General features: G+C 53.1%; 3 protein-coding genes across 10 annotated transcripts in view; 2 read left to right on the top strand and 1 right to left on the bottom strand.

The window, feature by feature from the left end:
- The first annotated feature begins 6,404 nt into the window (after window positions 1-6,404).
- OGFOD2 (2-oxoglutarate and iron dependent oxygenase domain containing 2) lies at window positions 6,405-9,471 on the top strand. 4 transcript variants are annotated; one of them, XM_080940597.1, is made up of 7 exons: window positions 6,405-6,534; window positions 6,837-6,893; window positions 7,251-7,364; window positions 7,474-7,573; window positions 8,078-8,205; window positions 8,399-8,656; window positions 8,726-9,471. In XM_080940597.1, the coding sequence occupies exons 1-7, from the start codon at window positions 6,406-6,408 to the stop codon at window positions 8,987-8,989; spliced, it is 1,050 nt and encodes a 349-aa protein (XP_080796723.1). In that variant the 5' UTR covers window position 6,405; the 3' UTR covers window positions 8,990-9,471. The 4 variants fall into 4 exon arrangements, with proteins under 4 accessions (XP_080796723.1, XP_080796725.1, XP_080796726.1 ...); XM_080940599.1 differs by having other exon boundaries at window positions 7,452-7,573; XM_080940600.1 differs by lacking the exon at window positions 6,405-6,534 and adding an exon at window positions 6,599-6,711 and having other exon boundaries at window positions 7,452-7,573.
- Window positions 9,472-10,079: 608 nt separating this feature from the next.
- Window positions 10,080-12,208, top strand: ARL6IP4 (ARF like GTPase 6 interacting protein 4). 3 transcript variants are annotated; one of them, XM_080940880.1, is made up of 6 exons: window positions 10,080-10,119; window positions 10,445-10,621; window positions 10,946-11,230; window positions 11,307-11,424; window positions 11,827-11,896; window positions 11,979-12,208. In XM_080940880.1, exons 2-6 carry the CDS (start codon window positions 10,456-10,458, stop codon window positions 12,033-12,035), a joined length of 696 nt encoding a protein of 231 aa, XP_080797006.1. In that variant the 5' UTR covers window positions 10,080-10,119; window positions 10,445-10,455; the 3' UTR covers window positions 12,036-12,208. The 3 variants fall into 3 exon arrangements, with proteins under 3 accessions (XP_080797006.1, XP_080797008.1, XP_080797007.1); XM_080940881.1 differs by lacking the exon at window positions 10,080-10,119 and adding an exon at window positions 10,181-10,199; XM_080940882.1 differs by having other exon boundaries at window positions 10,090-10,649; window positions 11,013-11,230.
- A 1,124-nt stretch (window positions 12,209-13,332) lies between these two features.
- Window positions 13,333-17,024, bottom strand: part of PITPNM2 (phosphatidylinositol transfer protein membrane associated 2) — a 125,920-nt gene continuing 122,228 nt past the window's right edge. For all 3 annotated transcript variants that reach the window (XM_080941180.1, XM_080941182.1, XM_080941181.1), the window contains 5 exons: window positions 16,807-16,955; window positions 16,536-16,685; window positions 15,804-15,987; window positions 15,602-15,730; window positions 13,333-15,520 (listed from right to left, as the gene is read on the bottom strand). In XM_080941180.1, coding sequence (XP_080797306.1) covers window positions 15,197-15,520; window positions 15,602-15,730; window positions 15,804-15,987; window positions 16,536-16,685; window positions 16,807-16,955 — 936 coding nt within the window. In that variant the 3' untranslated portion in view covers window positions 13,333-15,196. The remainder of the gene's footprint in view (window positions 15,521-15,601; window positions 15,731-15,803; window positions 15,988-16,535; window positions 16,686-16,806; window positions 16,956-17,024) is intronic.

Here is a 17,024-nt window from a genome sequence, read left to right as displayed (position 1 = left end):
GTCCACAGAACCAAGAATGGACTTAGAACACTCCCCCACGCCCCAGAAGCCAGAAACCAAGGTCCCCTGTTCTCCGCTCTGCCACAGAGGACCATGAGAACCTGTTAGAGTGGGGGTGGGGGAGCTGGAAGGTCAGCTCTGGTGTGCCGCATGTCACATCTTGTGTATCTTCTGTGCACTTTTTTTCTCTTGTTCAAGCTCCTTCACAGACGTCTTCAGCTATTTTTGCTTCTGTTTCTCTGCCTGTCCATTTGTCTGTCTGTCTGTTAGGACCCTGCTCATGGAGGTTACGTCTCATCTCTTCCCTCATATTTCTACATCATCTCTCATTCTTTTCCCTCCTTTTTTTAAAATTTAAAATGTGAGTGTGTGAGTGTGTGTGATGTGATGTGTACTCAAGTGCAGTGCCCAAGGAGGCCAAAGAGTATTAAATCTCCAGGAGCTGGAGTTGTGTGTGGTTGTGAGCTGTCTGATGTGGGTGCTGGGAACAGAACTTGGTTCTCTGCAAGACTGGTTAGTGCTCTTAACTGCAGACCATCTTTCCAGCTCCATCTTTTTAAATCTATCTACCTGTCTGTCTATCATCTATCTATCTATCTATCTATCTATCTATCTATCTATCTACTTGTTTTAGAGACAAGGTCTCTTTCTCTCTCTCCCCTTCCCCCCCTCGCCCTGGTTTTCCTGTAACTCACTTTGTAGATCAGTCTGGCCTTGAACTCAGAGATCCACCTGCTTCTGCCTCCCAAGTGCTGGGATTAAAGATATAAGCCATCACACCCAGCCTTACTCTAATTTTTATGAGTGTTGGTGTTTTACCTGCACGTATGTCTGTGCACCTCTTGTAGGCCTGATGCCCAGAAGTGGGCCTTGGACCCCTGGAAGTAGAGTTACAGGTAGTTGTGAGCTATCGTGTGGGTGCTGGGAACCAAACCCAGATCCCGTCAGCCATCTCTCCAGCTGCCTCATTTTCTACTTAATGATAACTTTGCATTGCTTTAACAATCTTTAGGATCTGGAGGTCGTTGGTGCCTCTCTTAGCTACTTTACTCATCTCCATTTTTTTCAAGATCTCTTTAATACTCAATCTTTATCATCAGCCACCCCACATCCCCTTCTCACTCCCAAATCTCATTCATTAAAATCAGACAGTACTCCACCATCCTTGGCGGTTTATCCTCCAAGTGACTGAAGGCAGAGAAGAAGCCTCTGGGGTTAAGTGATCGGTGTGACATTTTTGCTAAGCAGGGAAGCGAACAGCTGCGGTTGCTCTGAGTTAATCTCCTCATCAGAGAGTCCAACAGAGCTTACACCAGGTACCCTGAGCTCCTGAAGCAAGCGATTATTTTCTAAACCACATACTCTACACTGCCACATCCAAGTTCCACGTGGACATTACACGCACTACAAGGGAAAGGGTATAGCTGGTAAAATAAAGAAATATATGAGAAATAAAATAACAAACCAACGCCATTGTGTAAATTCCCACGGTACCGTAGAAGCAGCGAGAAAACATAAGTCCTCCAAAATCAAACCAAACAACAGCACAAACCCCAGAGCAACACGGTCTAGCAAGGATGAGTTATAGGATACCCCAGATAGAGAATTCAAAATAAGGATTAAGATGTTCCTGAGATACAGGAGGCAAAGGATGATATGAAAGAGGAGCTCAACAAAGACAGACTGAGGCTAAAACTCTTGAGGACGCTGGGGCACGGGGGGAACTGTGTAGGGAATCTCAGCAACAGAGGAGTTCAAGAGAGGAGACAGTTCCTGAGTTTGAAGACAGTGGAGAAGCAGAGAAACCCAACCAGGGTAAAGCCAAAATGATAATAAGGTAGCAATGAGAATCTAAGATGTGTAGGATACTCCAAAAAAGACTAAATATACAGGTTACAAGCATAGAAGAAAGAATCTTGTTCAAAAGACACATAAAAGACATTGTCAAAATGACCTTAAGTTTCCCTGAGTTGGGAAAATCTTCCAGGAGTAGACACCAGGCAGACAGGACCAGAAAAGAACCCCCCCCCCCCTAGCATCCTGAAATCAAATGCCACACATAGGGAACAAGGAAACCATACTGAAAACACGGAAGTGGGAAACAACAGGTCACATGACAAAGACGGGCCATTGGATTGTCTCTTTGAAACTTCAAAAGCCTGAGTGAGGGCTGCTTGGATGTGTTTCAAGTTCCAAAAGATAATAACAACAAAACTATCAGCCATTATTGTAACTTTGGTTTTTATAAAGCCTATTTTAAGGCTTTATCCTCCCTTGTAGCCCACCATGCACAGGAGGTATCGGAAAAGAAAAGATACGGGGGGGAGGGGGAGGGGAAGGTGAGGGGGAGGGGAAGGAAAGTGGACCTGTTTAGAAAGGTTCTTTGGAGCAAATTTCTTCTGCGTTGTCTGGGAATCAGTTCAGTTCACAGGTCAGCAGCGGCAGCGCGATCCACTCGCAAACACCCCACGGATACACCACAGTCCAGTCGGTGCAGTCGGGAAGGCAAGAACAGGTCGGCAATGGTGGCACGACCTCGCAGAGACAGCCAGGCCTCAGCCAAACTGGCAGGAGTCAGCAGAAACGATCAGGAGGGACATCAGGAAAAGTTCTCAGCTGTGTCTCTCTCAGCGAAATGAAAATCAATGGAGACACAAAACCAGCAAGCATTTAGCTATGTAAACAAGCTCAACCTCCATCACGGTCAGTTCCGTCCCTTTTCTAGCCCTCCAAACATCACGTGTCCTCCACGGGCCTCAGCACGTGAGTCTGTCGCAGCTGACGTCACTCTGCTAATCAACTGGAGTCCAAGGAAGGGACAAGAAGCCACAACACACCACTGGGAGTTTTCTTGGTGCATTTCTCTCTATGGAGTCCTGACAAATGCAGCTCAACTACACAATGTAAGGCAGATCGATACATGCATGTCAACATGCATGTCATTAGCGAAGAAACCTTCATCACGTGTCTTTTCATGTGCTTGTTTTAACAGAACATCCTTTCACCTGTGTCTGCTTCAGTGACATGTCCCTTCAGGTGTCAGCTTTAACAAAACACCCTTTCTCGTTCATCTGCTTCAGGAAACCACGCCCTCACATGTTTGCCCTCGAAGAACATCCTCCAACACGACTGACCTTCCAAAGAACCCTTAAGTTTCCACTTCATGGAAGGAAGAATAAGAAACTTATTCTTGATTTAAAAAATAAGCTGAACGGACCTAATCCCACTGAGACAGTTCCGGGGAAGACACTTGAAGGAATTTTCAGAAAGGAAAGGAAAATCATTCAAATCCACCCAGGAGGCCCCAAGAAAGAAGAAACCACAATGGAACAGTACTACGCAAAGTAAAGGCCTCCACACAGACACTTACAACAGCACAGACGCTCACAACAGCATCGACCAAACACACTTTCTGAAAATAACTGGAATGCCAGTTTTCCAATTAAGACACAGGCTAGTAGGCTGGATATCCTTCATGGTCTTATCACACGGCAAGTCCAACAAGCCAGACAAGATGCATTTGCTGGTTCGATAACCGCCTGACTGCTGTGGGGATAACCAACCGCTTTCTAACTGAATGTGAAGCAGGCAGGGCAATGATGAGTTTTGAGAAGAGTAAGCGAGTCTCTTTCTGGATGGCAGGAGTTTTTAGGGAAATGGAGACAGGTGTGAAACTTTTTTTAAAAAAGATTTTAGGGGCTGGAGAGATGGTTAAGAGCACTGATTCCCCTTCCAGAGGTCCTGAGTTCAAATCCCAGCAACCACATGGTGGCTCACAACCATCTGCAATGGGATCTGATGTCCTCTTCTGGTGTGTCTGAAGACAGCTACAGTGTGATAAATAATAGAATAAATAAATAAATCTTTAAAAAAATGTCTTTTAAATCTCAGTGTTGATCCATCTCTCCAGCCCCAGGTGTGAAACTTTAAACACCTTCTTGGTAGGTTGCCTTGGCACCAGTGGCTAAGTCCCTGTAGAGGAAGTGGGTCCTCGTGGTCCTGTTCTTTGGGCACAGAGGCCGAGCTTCCTGTGGCCCAGTGACCTCAGTGATCTGAGAGGAGGTAGACTGCTGGAGACTGGGCTAACTCTTTAGGAACAACTCTAGGGTGCCAGGCTTGAACTCAGTTCCAAGCCTACCATTTACAAGCTCTGTGACCTTGGATGGGCCAGCCTGACTGAACACTTTCCTGAGTCAAGAATAGAAATTGTAAAGACTAAAGCGCACATAGGTAACACTGAGGATGGTCGTCAGTGCTTCTTTGGGCATGTTCAGGTGCTTGTGCACATGGGCGCATGTTTGGTGGAGGCTAGAGGTTAATTTCAGATTTTCCCCAATGGCTCGCTGCCTTAGTTTTTGAGGCAGAGTCTCTCCCTGAAGCTAGGGGTCATTTCTTTTAGATGGGCGACTAAGTCCCAGGGATCAATTTGTCTTCGCCTCTCCTGGGCTGCACATAGGACAGAAAACTGTGAAACCACAGGATGCTGGGGTAGTGGTTCTCAACCTGTGGGTCGCTACCCCTTTGGGAGATCTAACAACTGTTCTTTTCAAGGGTCGTCTAAGACCATCAGAAAACACAGGTACTTACGCTGTGACTCATAACAGTAGCACATTTACAGTTACGGAGTAGTGATGAGAACCACTTTCTGGTTGGGGGGGGGGTCACTTCATGAGGAACTGCACTGAAGGGTAGGAGCCTTAGGGAGGTTGAGAACCATTGGGCTGGAGAGACATAGGTTTGTTGGACACCACAGAAGATTGCAGATTCAGAGTCTGACCTACCTTCTCTCACGGAAGCTGGAGCTCATCGATTCTTGATTTTGAACTTCTGGCCATCAGAATCATGAGAGAATGTCTGCTTGTTTTAAGCCAATTGGCTTTTGGTAATTAGTGACGGCAGCTCGAGCAGGGGGTTTGTACCTCGGCATACTGGCTCACACATGCATTCTTTGCACACACACACACTTAGGAGATTCTCTCACTGCTCTGGTGCAGCCAGCGTGCAAACCAATCAGGCTGTTGAAAGCTTTGTCCAGGGATCAAGGGCTATCTGTAGCCCCCCATGGTTGTAGGGAGGGCATGGGGACTTAGGGAGTTGGACCTTGATCTCCAAAACTGCTGATGATCACTGATGGAAAGGAAGACCAGGCCCCAAGTCACAGGCTGTGGAGGCCACACTCCCTCCCACTGTGGTCCGGAGTTTCTTTCACCGTCACCACAGGACGGAGCTGGGCTTGCTGTAGAAAAAGGAACCTGGGATGTGCTATCCTGTGGGATGTGAATATGTGTGAGGGAGCACCTATGTGAGGGAGCACATGTGAGAGCTCGTGACGTCAGTGGGAGACACTTCCGGATGTGGAGACTGTCAGTGAATACGTGTGAATGATTTCTGGCAGCTACACAAGGTGCACCAGTATGTTTATGCAACGCAGGCATCCATTGTGTGAACCTATCGAGATTCATAGAGACAATCAGTGAAACCATACCAAAGCAGTCCAAAGAGAAGTCGCCACTGGGTTTCCTGCACAGAGACCCCTATGGTGGAAGGGCGCACCCCTTAATTCAGATCTATCTCCTAACTGGATGTGTGGGCCAGGCCTGCGTTACTGAGCCTTAGTTTCATGATAACAGGCTGGTACCTTTCGTGATGCTTGCACTAGGGGTGGGGGCTGAAAAGCTGGGAGCTGATCTGGAATAAGGACTTTGCCACTTCCATGCCCATTCCCAAGCTGAGCAGGTTAAAGGGGTCAGTTCCAGGCGACATGACTTCCTCTTTTCTAGGCACCTTGGATATCCGTGAGCCACACCATTCTGCAGATCCGATCCCGGGTGCCCGCTTGCATTTGCAGTTTGTGAGTCTTCCTGAGGCGAGGGCGCAAGCCCAGAAAAAACGTCAACACACACTTGAACTTGACCAGGAGGAGGGGCGTGACCGCCACAGACACGCCCTTCCTCAGCCCACGCTGCGTTCCATAGGAGAGCGGCCGGATGTGACTCAGAACGGAGCGTTTTCGAGGAGACACCCTTTGGGTTAGGCAGGGACAAACGGTGAATGCTCACCCCGGGCTCACCCGCACAGCCGGGTCTCAAGATTCATAACCGTCCTGTCTTGCACGCAGCGTCAGGAGGCTCCGCAAAGAAATTTCTAGTAGGAGACAGGGCAGCATTTAAATAAAGGCTTTGAGTCCCGCACTGTCCGCGTCCTGTGACTGTCCCATCTCACCCCGCTGTAAATCGGGGGCCACCCCCGCCTCTCCCGGGAAGTGTCTTCCTACTCGTTTCTGTCCAGTCTTCGTTATTATCTGCACTTAGGAATTTTCAGCGACCCCTTGGCTGCCTGCGCCACACCCTCGGCGGTGACGTATACGGAAGTGCGGCTACGGAAAGCTGGTGCTGCCGCTTCACCATGGCGACGGCCGCCCCTCGACGCTTCTGCCGCTGCGCCTGTTTCTGCTCCCAGAACTTGTACGTGGCGCGCTACGGGCTGCACCTGCGCTTCCGGGACGAGCAGCAGCTGCGCCGTGACTACGGCCCGGTGAGGGGGTGGGGTGGGTGAGTGGGGGCGGCATCAAGTGCAGGAGGAGCCCGGACATCAGGAATGGCTTTTCCCGAGGTGCAAACCGGGTGTGCACACTTGGCCGGTCGCTGAGAACACGCGTGGACAGAAATTTCTCAGTAAGCTGAGAACACGCGTGGATAGAAAATTTCTCAGGTCTTTTGATGATCCCGTCACTCTCATCTCCGTGACAAGGGTGGGGGGCGCTGAGGCTCGGAGATGTCTATTCACTGGCCTAGGGTCACGGAGTCCTTCCTACTAACTGGCCTTTCCGCTCTTAGCTCCTGCGTAGCCGTGGTTGTGTCACTTCCAAGGACTTCCAGCAACTCCTGGAGGAGGTAATGTACCTCGTCAGCCCTTTCTCTGGAGTCCTTGACCCTGAAAGACTTCTTAGTCCTCTTTTTTCCTGTCCGTGCTTTCATTCACTCCCACTTCTAGATCCTGGTCCAGGAGGGGCGTCGAGAAAGATTAAATTGCCTACAGCATCTCCTTTCCAACAGCTGAGTGGGATAGACGTGGTCATCTCCTATTTCAGCTGTTAGGTCACCTTGGCACCAGCAGTGGACCTTAGCAGGTTCAGAAGTATAGGGAGACTTACCCTCTGGCCTAGGTTTCACTTTGGTCTTCCTGGGCCTCATTCAGTGTCTTCACATGGAGGTGGGAGACTGGTTTCTAACTGCCTTTTGCCGGCCCAGCTTGAGCAGGAGGTCGGGTGCCGCCGGAGGCTGGGACAGGAATCAGCTGCCAGGAAAGCTCTCATTGCCAGTTCCTACCACCCAGCAAGGCCTGAGGTCTACAGGTCACTGCAGGTACTAGGCCTGCCTGGGAGCTGGGGGTGGTGGGGGGAGTGACTGGCCTAGCAGGAGGCTGCTCTGGCGGGGCCTAACTTTGCACAGCTGCCCCGTGTTCTGCTCCCAGGATGCTGCTCTGGCTCCTGAATTTATGGCTGCAGCTGAATATAGTGCGTCCCCAGGGGCAGATCTTGAGGGCCTTCTCCAGCACCTGGAGACAGTGTCAGGTAAGGCACCAGGTGGGGATGGGTGAGCCTGAGATACTTGAATATGGGATACTTGTTTTTTTTGGGGGGGGTGTCAGGGGTTCCAGACAGGGCTTCTCTGTGTAACCATGGCTGTCCTGGAGCTCAGTCTGTAAACCAGGCTGGCCTTGAACTTAGAGAGATCCTCCTGTCTCTGCCTCAGAAGTGCTGGGATTAAAGGCGTGTGACAGCAAAAGCCACACAAGGCTGAGTGCTTTACCTCTCATCTCTGGTCTAAAAACGGAAGGTATGAGAAACTGGGAAGACCAGTGGGAGCAGCCAGCCTGGAGTAGGGCGTCTCATTTCACTCTTCAATCCACCCGTCCCCTCATTCATTCATTGGTGATGTATCTGGGATCAGGGCAGTAAGTCACTGTCCTGGTTGTACAGAGGAAACAGGCCCGAGGCAGTGAGGGGACAGGCCAGTTCATGAGAGCATGGAATTGCATGCAGCTCCAGGTTCACTCTCTGCCCCTCCTTCTTCAGAGGAGAAGCGCATTTATCGGGTGCCGGTGTTCTCTGCCAAGTTCTGCCAGACCCTGCTGGAGGAGCTGGAGCATTTCGAGCAGTCGGACATGCCCAAGGGAAGGCCCAACACCATGAACAACCACGGGGTGGGTGAGGCCTTGCCTGTGAATCTAGGGAGTAAGGGCAACTCGGGTGGGAGGCTCTGCGGTGCCCCAGGTAGGCTACCTGCCCCGCTCCGAACCCCAAGACTTCCATGAAACCAAACAGCTTTTACTCTTTGCGACATCTTTAGCAAGGGTGTGGGGAATGCAGGATGAAGGTCCTGGGGATCCTTCCTAGGTGCTGATGCATGAGCTAGGCCTAGACGACCCACTGGTGACACCGCTTCGGGAACGCTTCCTGCTGCCGCTAATGGCCTTGCTGTACCCAGACTGCGGTGGGGGCCACCTTGATAGCCACCGTGCCTTTGCGGTCAAGTACGCACTGGGGCAGGACCTGGAGCTGGGCTGTCACTACGATAATGCTGAGCTTACTCTCAATGTGGCTCTGGGCAAGGACTTCACAGGAGGTGCCCTATACTTTGGGGGCCTCTTTCAGGTGAGTGAGACCCACCAGGTGGGGCCCGAGGTGGTGTGAATGCTCTGGCCTGAACCACACCATCTGCAGGCACCTGCAGCCCTGAAGGAGACCCTGGATGTCGATCATGTAGTGGGTCACGGTATCCTGCACCGTGGTGGCCAGCTGCATGGGGCTCGGCCCCTAAAGATGGGAGAGCGCTGGAACCTTGTCGTGTGGCTCCGGGCATCTGCTGTTCGAAATCGCCTCTGTCCCATGTGCTGCCAGAAGCCAGACCTGGTGGATGATGAAGGTTTCGGTGACGGCTTCACCCGGGAGGAGCCTGCCACGGTGGATGTATGTTCGTTGACTTGAGCCTGGGTTCCCCGGGAAGTGTTTGTGCTGTGGCAGCAGAAATAAACTCTGCAGTCATGCCACTCCTCTGGTCAAAAGGATACCCAAACGTCTGGGTCATTCTCTGGACAGACGCTCTGTAGTGAGGCAGAACTGCTGAGAGACAAGCCTTGTTTGACATGAAGTACTGAGGTATAGGGTGGAGCAGGCCCAGGAAGAGAAGAAGCCAGGGAAAGACTTGGTTCCCATCTAATGATGTCTGACCTCAGCCCGACCCAAGGGGAGCTTTGAGTGATGAGGGGACAATTTCTTCAGTCAGTGACTTAGAGACGGGGCTGGACAGCAAGGGAGAGAGAAAGGGGTCTCACCAGACATCTACCTCAGAGAGGGTGGCTCCGGGAACTTAAGTGAAGTTCACTGCTCCATCAGCAGTGCTGGAAAGTGGAGGATGAGGGAGTGGGGGTCATGAAACCCAGACTTTCTAGGATCGTATCTCTGGCCGGGCATGTCCAGCTGTGCGGTCTGGACTCTCTAGGGCCTTGGTTGTTGTGACAGTCCAATGAGTTGACATTTATAAAGCACTTATAACAACCCCCTGTTTGCTTTTGTTATTGAAGAGCTTGCAATTGGTGGTTCCGAGGTTGGATGAGGGGTGTACATAGCTGTGTGCTCTGTTTGGGTCACATATTTGCAATCCTGGGTACATCTGTCATAAGTCTTAAATTCCAACTTCTCTGGGAAAATGGCAAGATACAATAACATCAGCCTCCATTCTGACTGCAAAAAGAAGATGGAAGGGAGTCTCAGCAGAACACGTGGCTTAACTTGTTGTCATGACCTATGGCTCCTGGTGGGGAAATGGGTTTGCCATCTCTAGTATTGAGTGATGTTAGAAACTCCAGACATTTTTATCTTGGCGGATCTGAAATGGACAGACCAGCGCTGGGCCATAACAGTTTCCTACCCACGTGGAGGTGCAAGGAGTATTCTCTCTCATTCTTGTTAGAGATCTTGTTAGAGATGGGCGTCCTAGAGGCGGAACCCATGGTACCGGAACTAAAGATATCTTAGACGCAAAGTATACCCGGATGAGTTTCCGGGACGGCCCCAGACCGGAAGAATTGGACCAGCTGAGGTTTCCTCGCACGAAGGCATGCTGTGGGCTAATGGTTGATGTGGGAACCCGGCAGCCTCCAGACTCATCTCTAGGGACCCAGGCATCCCTATTGCAGTTGAGGAAGGCTGCAGTTTCCTACCTATAGCGCGAAGTGCGCAGGCGTGTGGGCGGGACAGGCCTTTAAAGGGACCGCAGTGCTGAGTCGGAGGAGCTGGGGTCGTTAAGCCCGGGGCTCTCTCCGGCAGTAATGGGTACTAGGCGCCCCGAGGATCAGGCCTCCTTAGCGCTGAATTTGGATTCACTTCTGTGGATGTGCTCAAGAAGAGTAGCAGGTTAAGCACTTTTCTTCCGGTCTCTAGCCCGCCTCACTATGGCTCACGTTGGTTCTCGCAAGCGCTCGAGAAGTCGCAGTCGGTCCCGTGGTCGTCGAGGGTCAGAAAAGCGAAGTAAGAAGAGTAGTAGTAAGGACGCCTCGAGGAACTGTTCAACCTCTAAATCCCAAGGTCACAAGGCCAGCAGCACCTCCGGTGTCGAGGGTGAGGATCATGGGCACAGGGAAAAAGGGTATGTGGCGTCTGCATTGCGGGAGGCTTGCATCTGTCGGGTCCGTTCCACACCCCGTCCCCTGGGAAGCGAGGGATCCTGGGTCGAACCTGGACTGAATGGAGGGTCTGCCTTATTGGGTCTTTGAGGTCGAGCCTCGTCACCCTGCCAGGCATATAGTGACTTCTAGAACTTGCCCAAAGAAGGTTCCAAATGTTCTCTTGGAGTGCCTGTTGGGAGGGTCCTACTGTGTAGAGACTGAACCTGCTTCAGGCTAGAGCAGGGAACCAAGGCCTTACCTTCTCCCTGCATCACAGAGAGAAGCAAGCACAAGGCCCAGAGGACATCGAGATCCAGCTCTTCCTCCTCCTCCTCCTCTTCCAGTTCTTCTAGCTCCACCTCATCCTCATCCTCCAGTGATGGCCGGAAGAAGCGAGCGAAGCACAAGGAGAAGAAGAAGAGGAAGAAGAAGAAGAAACGGAAGAAGAAGCTGAAGAGGAGAGGCAAGGAGAAGGCAGCGGTGGTGCCCCAGCCTGAGGCTCTGCCCGGCCCCTCACTGGATCAGTGGCACAGATCAGCTGGGGAGGACAATGATGGCCCAGGTACCATGAGGGGCAGCATTCGGTGGGGAGAGAGTCCTCTCCCCAGGCCTGACACCCCCTCCATATTCCCTTCCAGTCCTGACAGATGAGCAGAAGTCTCGTATCCAGGCCATGAAGCCCATGACCAAGGAGGAGTGGGACGCTCGACAGAGCATCATTCGAAAAGTGGTGGACCCAGAGACAGGGCGCACAAGGTGTGGTACAGAGGCACAGCCAGCTAGCCCCGCCCTCCGTTCCGTTCAGAGTGCTGGCTCGGGATGTGCTCGGGTGGGCAGCCATCACCATTCCTATAACAGTGTAGGGGAAATGGTTACTTGTGTGATGTGACATCCCAGCTGTGCTTCTTGAGGAGTTGCAGGACTGGGAGCGCCTTGATGCTTTCTGGTCTGGGTTAATGGCTGACACAGGAGCCTGCCTGGTCCGTCTCCATTTCTGTCCCAAGAGTGGTAGTTGATTGGGAGGAACTCCCAGGCACCCCCTTCTCAAGATAGTTGGGTTTGAGCCGCGGGATCCCTTTCCGTGAGTGATTGTGTTTCTGACTGTGGCATGAGAGGCCCAGACTCTTTCATGCTAAGCGGATGACCTCTGACCCCCAGGCTCATCAAGGGAGACGGTGAGGTTTTAGAGGAAATCGTAACCAAAGAACGGCACAGAGAGATCAACAAGGTTGGTGGCACCCCTCTGCATGCTCTGCCCTCAGTGTGTTTACACTTAGTTTCTCATGCTTCCAACCTGTTTCCTTCCTCAGCAAGCCACCCGAGGGGATGGCCTGGCCTTTCAGATGCGAGCAGGCCTGCTTCCCTGAGGGCCCCAACACCCCAGGTTTGTGAATTGCTGTTGGTGGCTTGGAGACCGAGGGGTCCAGGTGCCTTTCCTGCTGTGCCTTTCCTACAGCCCAGCATCCTCTTGGGTGCAGTGGGTGGCCTAAGCACCGTACGGACAGCGGAGTGTCACTATTAAATGATCTTGCTCACAGAATTCCTGTTCTGTTGCCTTTTGACTTGTGGAGAGCACAGTGCTTATCTCTGGGGAAAGCTGGCATGGCCTCTGGTGGTAGTAAGCAAAGCCTACCCAGCCACCCTGTTCTTTGATTCTGCCTGGCCCAGACCTGACCCTAGCCTGGCTGAGTCGATCCTTAGGTTGCACTCATAAGACCTTTGTGTGTCCTATCCTATACATCACGACAGACAGGAGCCTGGCCAGGTAGGAGTCTCAGCTCTGGCTTATTGGCTGTGTCCCCTGGGAGGAGAGGCCAGCAGACCTACTTCACCAGGTCTGTGTATGGGAAGGACAGTCAGGCTCATGTTCCAGCGGTTAGCATGTGTCACTTGCTGTAGTGATGCCCTCACACAGTACTGTCAGAACCTGAAAGCTCATGCACAGCCCCCCCAAACCCCTGCACACATACCAGGAGAGCCACGGGTGCCACCACAGTAATGAGACCAGAAGGAAGCCTCCTGCTTCTTTAATTGGTGTAACAGACTGTGACACAGTATACGGAGCACACTCAGGCCAGACGATGCAGGGACAGCATGGGGTGGGGTCAGGACACAGTTCACACAGTGGTCTATAGAGGAACAGACAGTACAAGGACAGATGGGAGGGGTCTGAGATGTGAAGGTGAGACAGGGTAGGGCGATGGCTAGCTCTCACAGAGCCGGGAAGGGGAGCTTTGCTGAATCCTTCTTTAGAAATCAAAGAGAAGGCAGGTGGTTGGTGTTGGATGGGGACTGGGGACGGGGAGGGACTTACTAAGGCTTCTATTCTAACAGGCCTGGGGTGGGTGGCAGTCAGCAAGGTCTGCCTCACCCTTTGGTTACGAATGGCCAGGCCTGAGCCCCTGCAGCTCAGCACCTGACACTGTAAACATGTTTTTGGTATTTTTAAAGGATGTTGACCCTCCTCTCTTACTTTCTGTAGAAGTGGGGCTTCCTCAAGAGAATGAGCCAAAGGAAATCTTAAGGGAGGCAAAAAGCAGACTTGAGTGAGGTTTTGGGGGAAGGCTGCCCATCTCACCATCTATGGCTGAGGGCCCTGGGAGAGCCCATGGGGCTATTGCTGTTGTCCTTGGCATGGCTGGCTGCTGGGCAGACATGGGCATTCAAAGCCACAGGGGGCTGCCCAGGGGAGAGACCAAGCCCACTGACCCCAGGGCCTCCCTTGCCTTTATTGCAGGTGGCCTGAGGCTTCCAGGTGCTTCTCCCGATGGCTGATCACCTAGGCTGAGGCAAGATGGGTGGGGCTGAGGGAGGAGGCCCTGACCCTGGAGCCCCCAGTGGGGCAGTGATTGTCAGGCCAGCAGCTTCCTGTGGGATTGGGGAGTGGTGGGGTAGATATTGCACTTTTACTGTGACAGTTCCATGGAATCTTGGTCCATAAAATAATCACTGCTTTACACAGAATGCTGGAAACAACACAGAGCTATACCTGATGAGGAGACCCTGAAGGTCTCACCCCTCCAGACATTGTTTTTCCTCTGCAGAAAATCAATAGCTTTCCTCCTGTATAGATGTGCCATGGCAGGAATCCCACGCCCCTGTGCCATACATATTTACACAGCAAAGTCAGTGTCTCCTGTACACCTCTTTGCCCAGCCACTTGGCCCTGAGTCTGAGTCCAGCTTGGCAGCTACTCAGGCACAGAACCCCATCACTGGACAGCGTGCCTGAGCTACATGCTCTCAGCCAACGCAGGGAAGGTGGAGAATTGTGGCCAGTGCTGTGTGGAAGGCGGGGCTCAGACCCAGTGTAGGATGTCCATCCTTGTTTGGGGAGAAATAAAATGGCTGTATGCCCTTAAGCTGACAAGTGAACTGTGGCTTCTTAGAGTCGACATTAAACGGAATGGCATTAAGAAAACCTAAGAGCCCCACCCGCCCCAGAGTAGGAAGTCAGTGGAATTGTGGGTCAGGTGAGGCAAGAAGCCCACACCTTTGCCAAGTGGGCTAGGTGCAGGGCCCACAGGCCAGACTGAGTGGGACCCTGTCACAGTGCTGGGTGTTCCTAATGTAGCAGGCTGCGCTGACAGAGTTAAAAAAAGGAAGCAGCCGAGGATTGCCTGTTAAAAAAAACCGTATAGAAACCAGATGGAGAAGTAGAAAGGCGTAGAAACGCGGTGGGCAGCAGCCTTGGCACAGGGCCCCGGCCCGTGGCAGGCAAGGAGTAAAGGTGGAGGCCAGGCTTCAGGTCCAGCTGCCCAAGGTGGGCTACCAAGAGCCAGCTGTGCTGTGCTCAGGCCTGGAGTGGCATCAGTTCTGGGATTACACTGAGCTCTATGTGGGGCAGGTGGACGGGTGGGTAGCAGTCTGGGACTGCCATCGGGCTGCTGTGGCATTGGCAGGCCAGGCAGGCAGCAGAAATTAAGATATGGCCTTTCTCTCCTGCTTGTGTGAAGATTTTCCACACTGGAATATTCTGTGTGGTGACAGGCCCTGGATCAGCAGAGACTGGGTTTTCATGCATTTCGACATGTCTGGAGCCAGGAGATGGTAACGGGTCTCCACTCTCAAAAACCAGTGCAAAACCAGTGAGGTTGGACAGTTGAAAACTGGAGTCAACAAGAAGCAGGCTGGACCCCATTGGAGCTGCTACCAAATGGGAAGGGGCGCCAGTGGACAGGGAGGTGGCAGGCAGGGTGTGAGACCCATGCCTGGCACCAGGAGACTGAGATCAACACAGAGCAAGATGTCCAGGCTGGGCTAAGTGGCCGATCCTGGTTCCTCTTCCATCATGGGCTGGGCGTCCTGCCAGTTTCCATGATCAGCTGGGCTCCTCAGAGCCTAGGGCATTAGGCAGGGCTGGGAGGACTGTGTTGGCATGGCCATGTCTTCCAAGAGGCCCCGGGACAAGCTCTCAGGCCTTGTCTGTGCTTGTCCCCAGCCACCTACGTGTGCCCAGGCCAGGCCTCCCAGGAGGGCCGGTGCCCTGGCCTAGCACCATGGAGACCACAGCGCCTCCTGAGGGTGTCCTACTTGGGTCCAGCGGCTGCCCCCGGTTCAAGCCGGCCTGTCATGGCACGGCCCCAGCAGCTGGCCGCCACACTCATGCTGCGCTGGCTCCGCTGCTCTACGTCCGTCAGGGTCTGTGTCCGATCGTGCCGATGGCTGGGCCCACTGGGCTGAGCTGAGATGGTGCGGAGCAGGTGGTTCCGGGAGCGAAGGAAGTCACCCTGGCCGGGTAGGCCGAAGCTGCCCTTGCGCAAGGCCATACGTGTGGTTGTGTTCCGGGCTGGGCGTGCCCGGTGATTGTACTTGAGCTGGGCCAGGTGTGCGGCGTAGCCATCTGTGATGAACTGCAGAGGAGCGACAGGGGCAGGCTGTTAAGTGTCCTGAGGTTCCCCAAGGAACGTGTGCCCTTCAGTGAACCCCATTACCTGGCACTGCTGCTGCAGCTTCTTGGTGGGGCGGCCCACAATATAGATGTGCATGGGAGACAGGCTGATGGAGTTATAGACTGCCACGTCCTTGGTGGAGCCGTAGGCCGCATGCGCGCGCAGGTGCAACTGCAGATGAGACAACCATGGGCACAGGCTGGCCCTGCTGGCCCTCCCCACCCCCAGTCCTCCCAGTCCCCACCTCGGAGATGAGCAGCTTCAGGAAGTTAGCCTTGTGACGCAGTGGGTCGTGCACCAGGCCGTCACAGAAGGACACCACACCATGAGGAAAATTGTGCTGAGCCAGCCATGCCACCACCCGCTGCTTCTGCATGTCGGGCCGGCCGGTCACATAGATGATGAGGTAGCCCAGGTCCTGCCAATGTCTGCGGAGGGAGGCAAGGGGCGGGTGTGGTGTCCCATGGCTGCTCTCCTCCTCAAACCTCCCGCTTTTCCTGCCCAGCTAGAGCTCACTTGAGCCACTGAAAAGTACATCTTCAGCTGAGCCTGGCTTCTCTGATTGTAATCCCAGATACTCATGAGGCTGAGGCAGGAGGATGACAAGTTCAAGGCAGCCTGGGCAACTTGGTTAGACCCTGTCTCACAAAGTGGAGTGTAGCTCACGGCACAGTGCTTACAATGCCTTGCTTAAGTGAGGTCCTGGGTCCAGTGCCTGTGTCCACTGCACACAAAGTGTATCTTGGCCAGCAGGAATGAGGGCGGATGTCAGTGTCAAAACCTCATGGGCTGAGTTTGTGGGGTATCCTAGGTACCTCAAAGGAGGCATCCTCGGAACTGGACTGACAGCAGGCTTGCCAACAGCTTGCTCAAGGACATACCAGTCAGTGGTGGCACTAGGTCTTCAAGGCTGTGCTGAGTGTTTTCCTCTTTCACTTGGCCTGCAGCCCACCCACCTTCTGACGGCCACACTCACCGCACCACGTCCACAGCCCCGGCGCGCACCTTGGGGTCGCTGCCCATGATGGACACACTGGCGGCAAAGGAGCCATCGATACTGAAGACCACAAACTCTGTGCCCTTGGGGAGCACAGTGATGTAGCTGTCGGCAAAAGTGTGGTCTCCCCTGGTTGTCAGGGATATAGCTCGTCAGAACAAGCCAGAACATCCACCCACTCCCCCCACCCTTACCCCTCCTATTCCCAGGAGGCTGGCCCTGCTCTGCTTGTCCCACCAGAGGCACGTACCTGACCACCATCTTGATGGGGTACACGCCCACCCCTAGGCGGTGTGTTTCTGGAATGGTGTAAGAGACACGCCCACTGCTGTTGGTCACTAGCGTGTCTAGGTACAGCCACTCACCCGAGGGTGGCTGCATCATGATGTGCACATCCACCTGAAGTCCAGATAAGCTGGTCACAAACTGGCCACAGCCTGGCCACGGCCTGGCCAGGGGAATGGAGTT

Source organism: Micromys minutus (assembly GCF_963924665.1).
Source record: "Micromys minutus genome assembly, chromosome: 29".
In the NCBI taxonomy this organism is placed as follows: domain Eukaryota; kingdom Metazoa; phylum Chordata; class Mammalia; order Rodentia; family Muridae; genus Micromys; species Micromys minutus.
The sequence above is the reverse complement of the archived record's forward strand: the minus strand, read 5'-3'. Positions and strand labels throughout refer to the sequence as shown.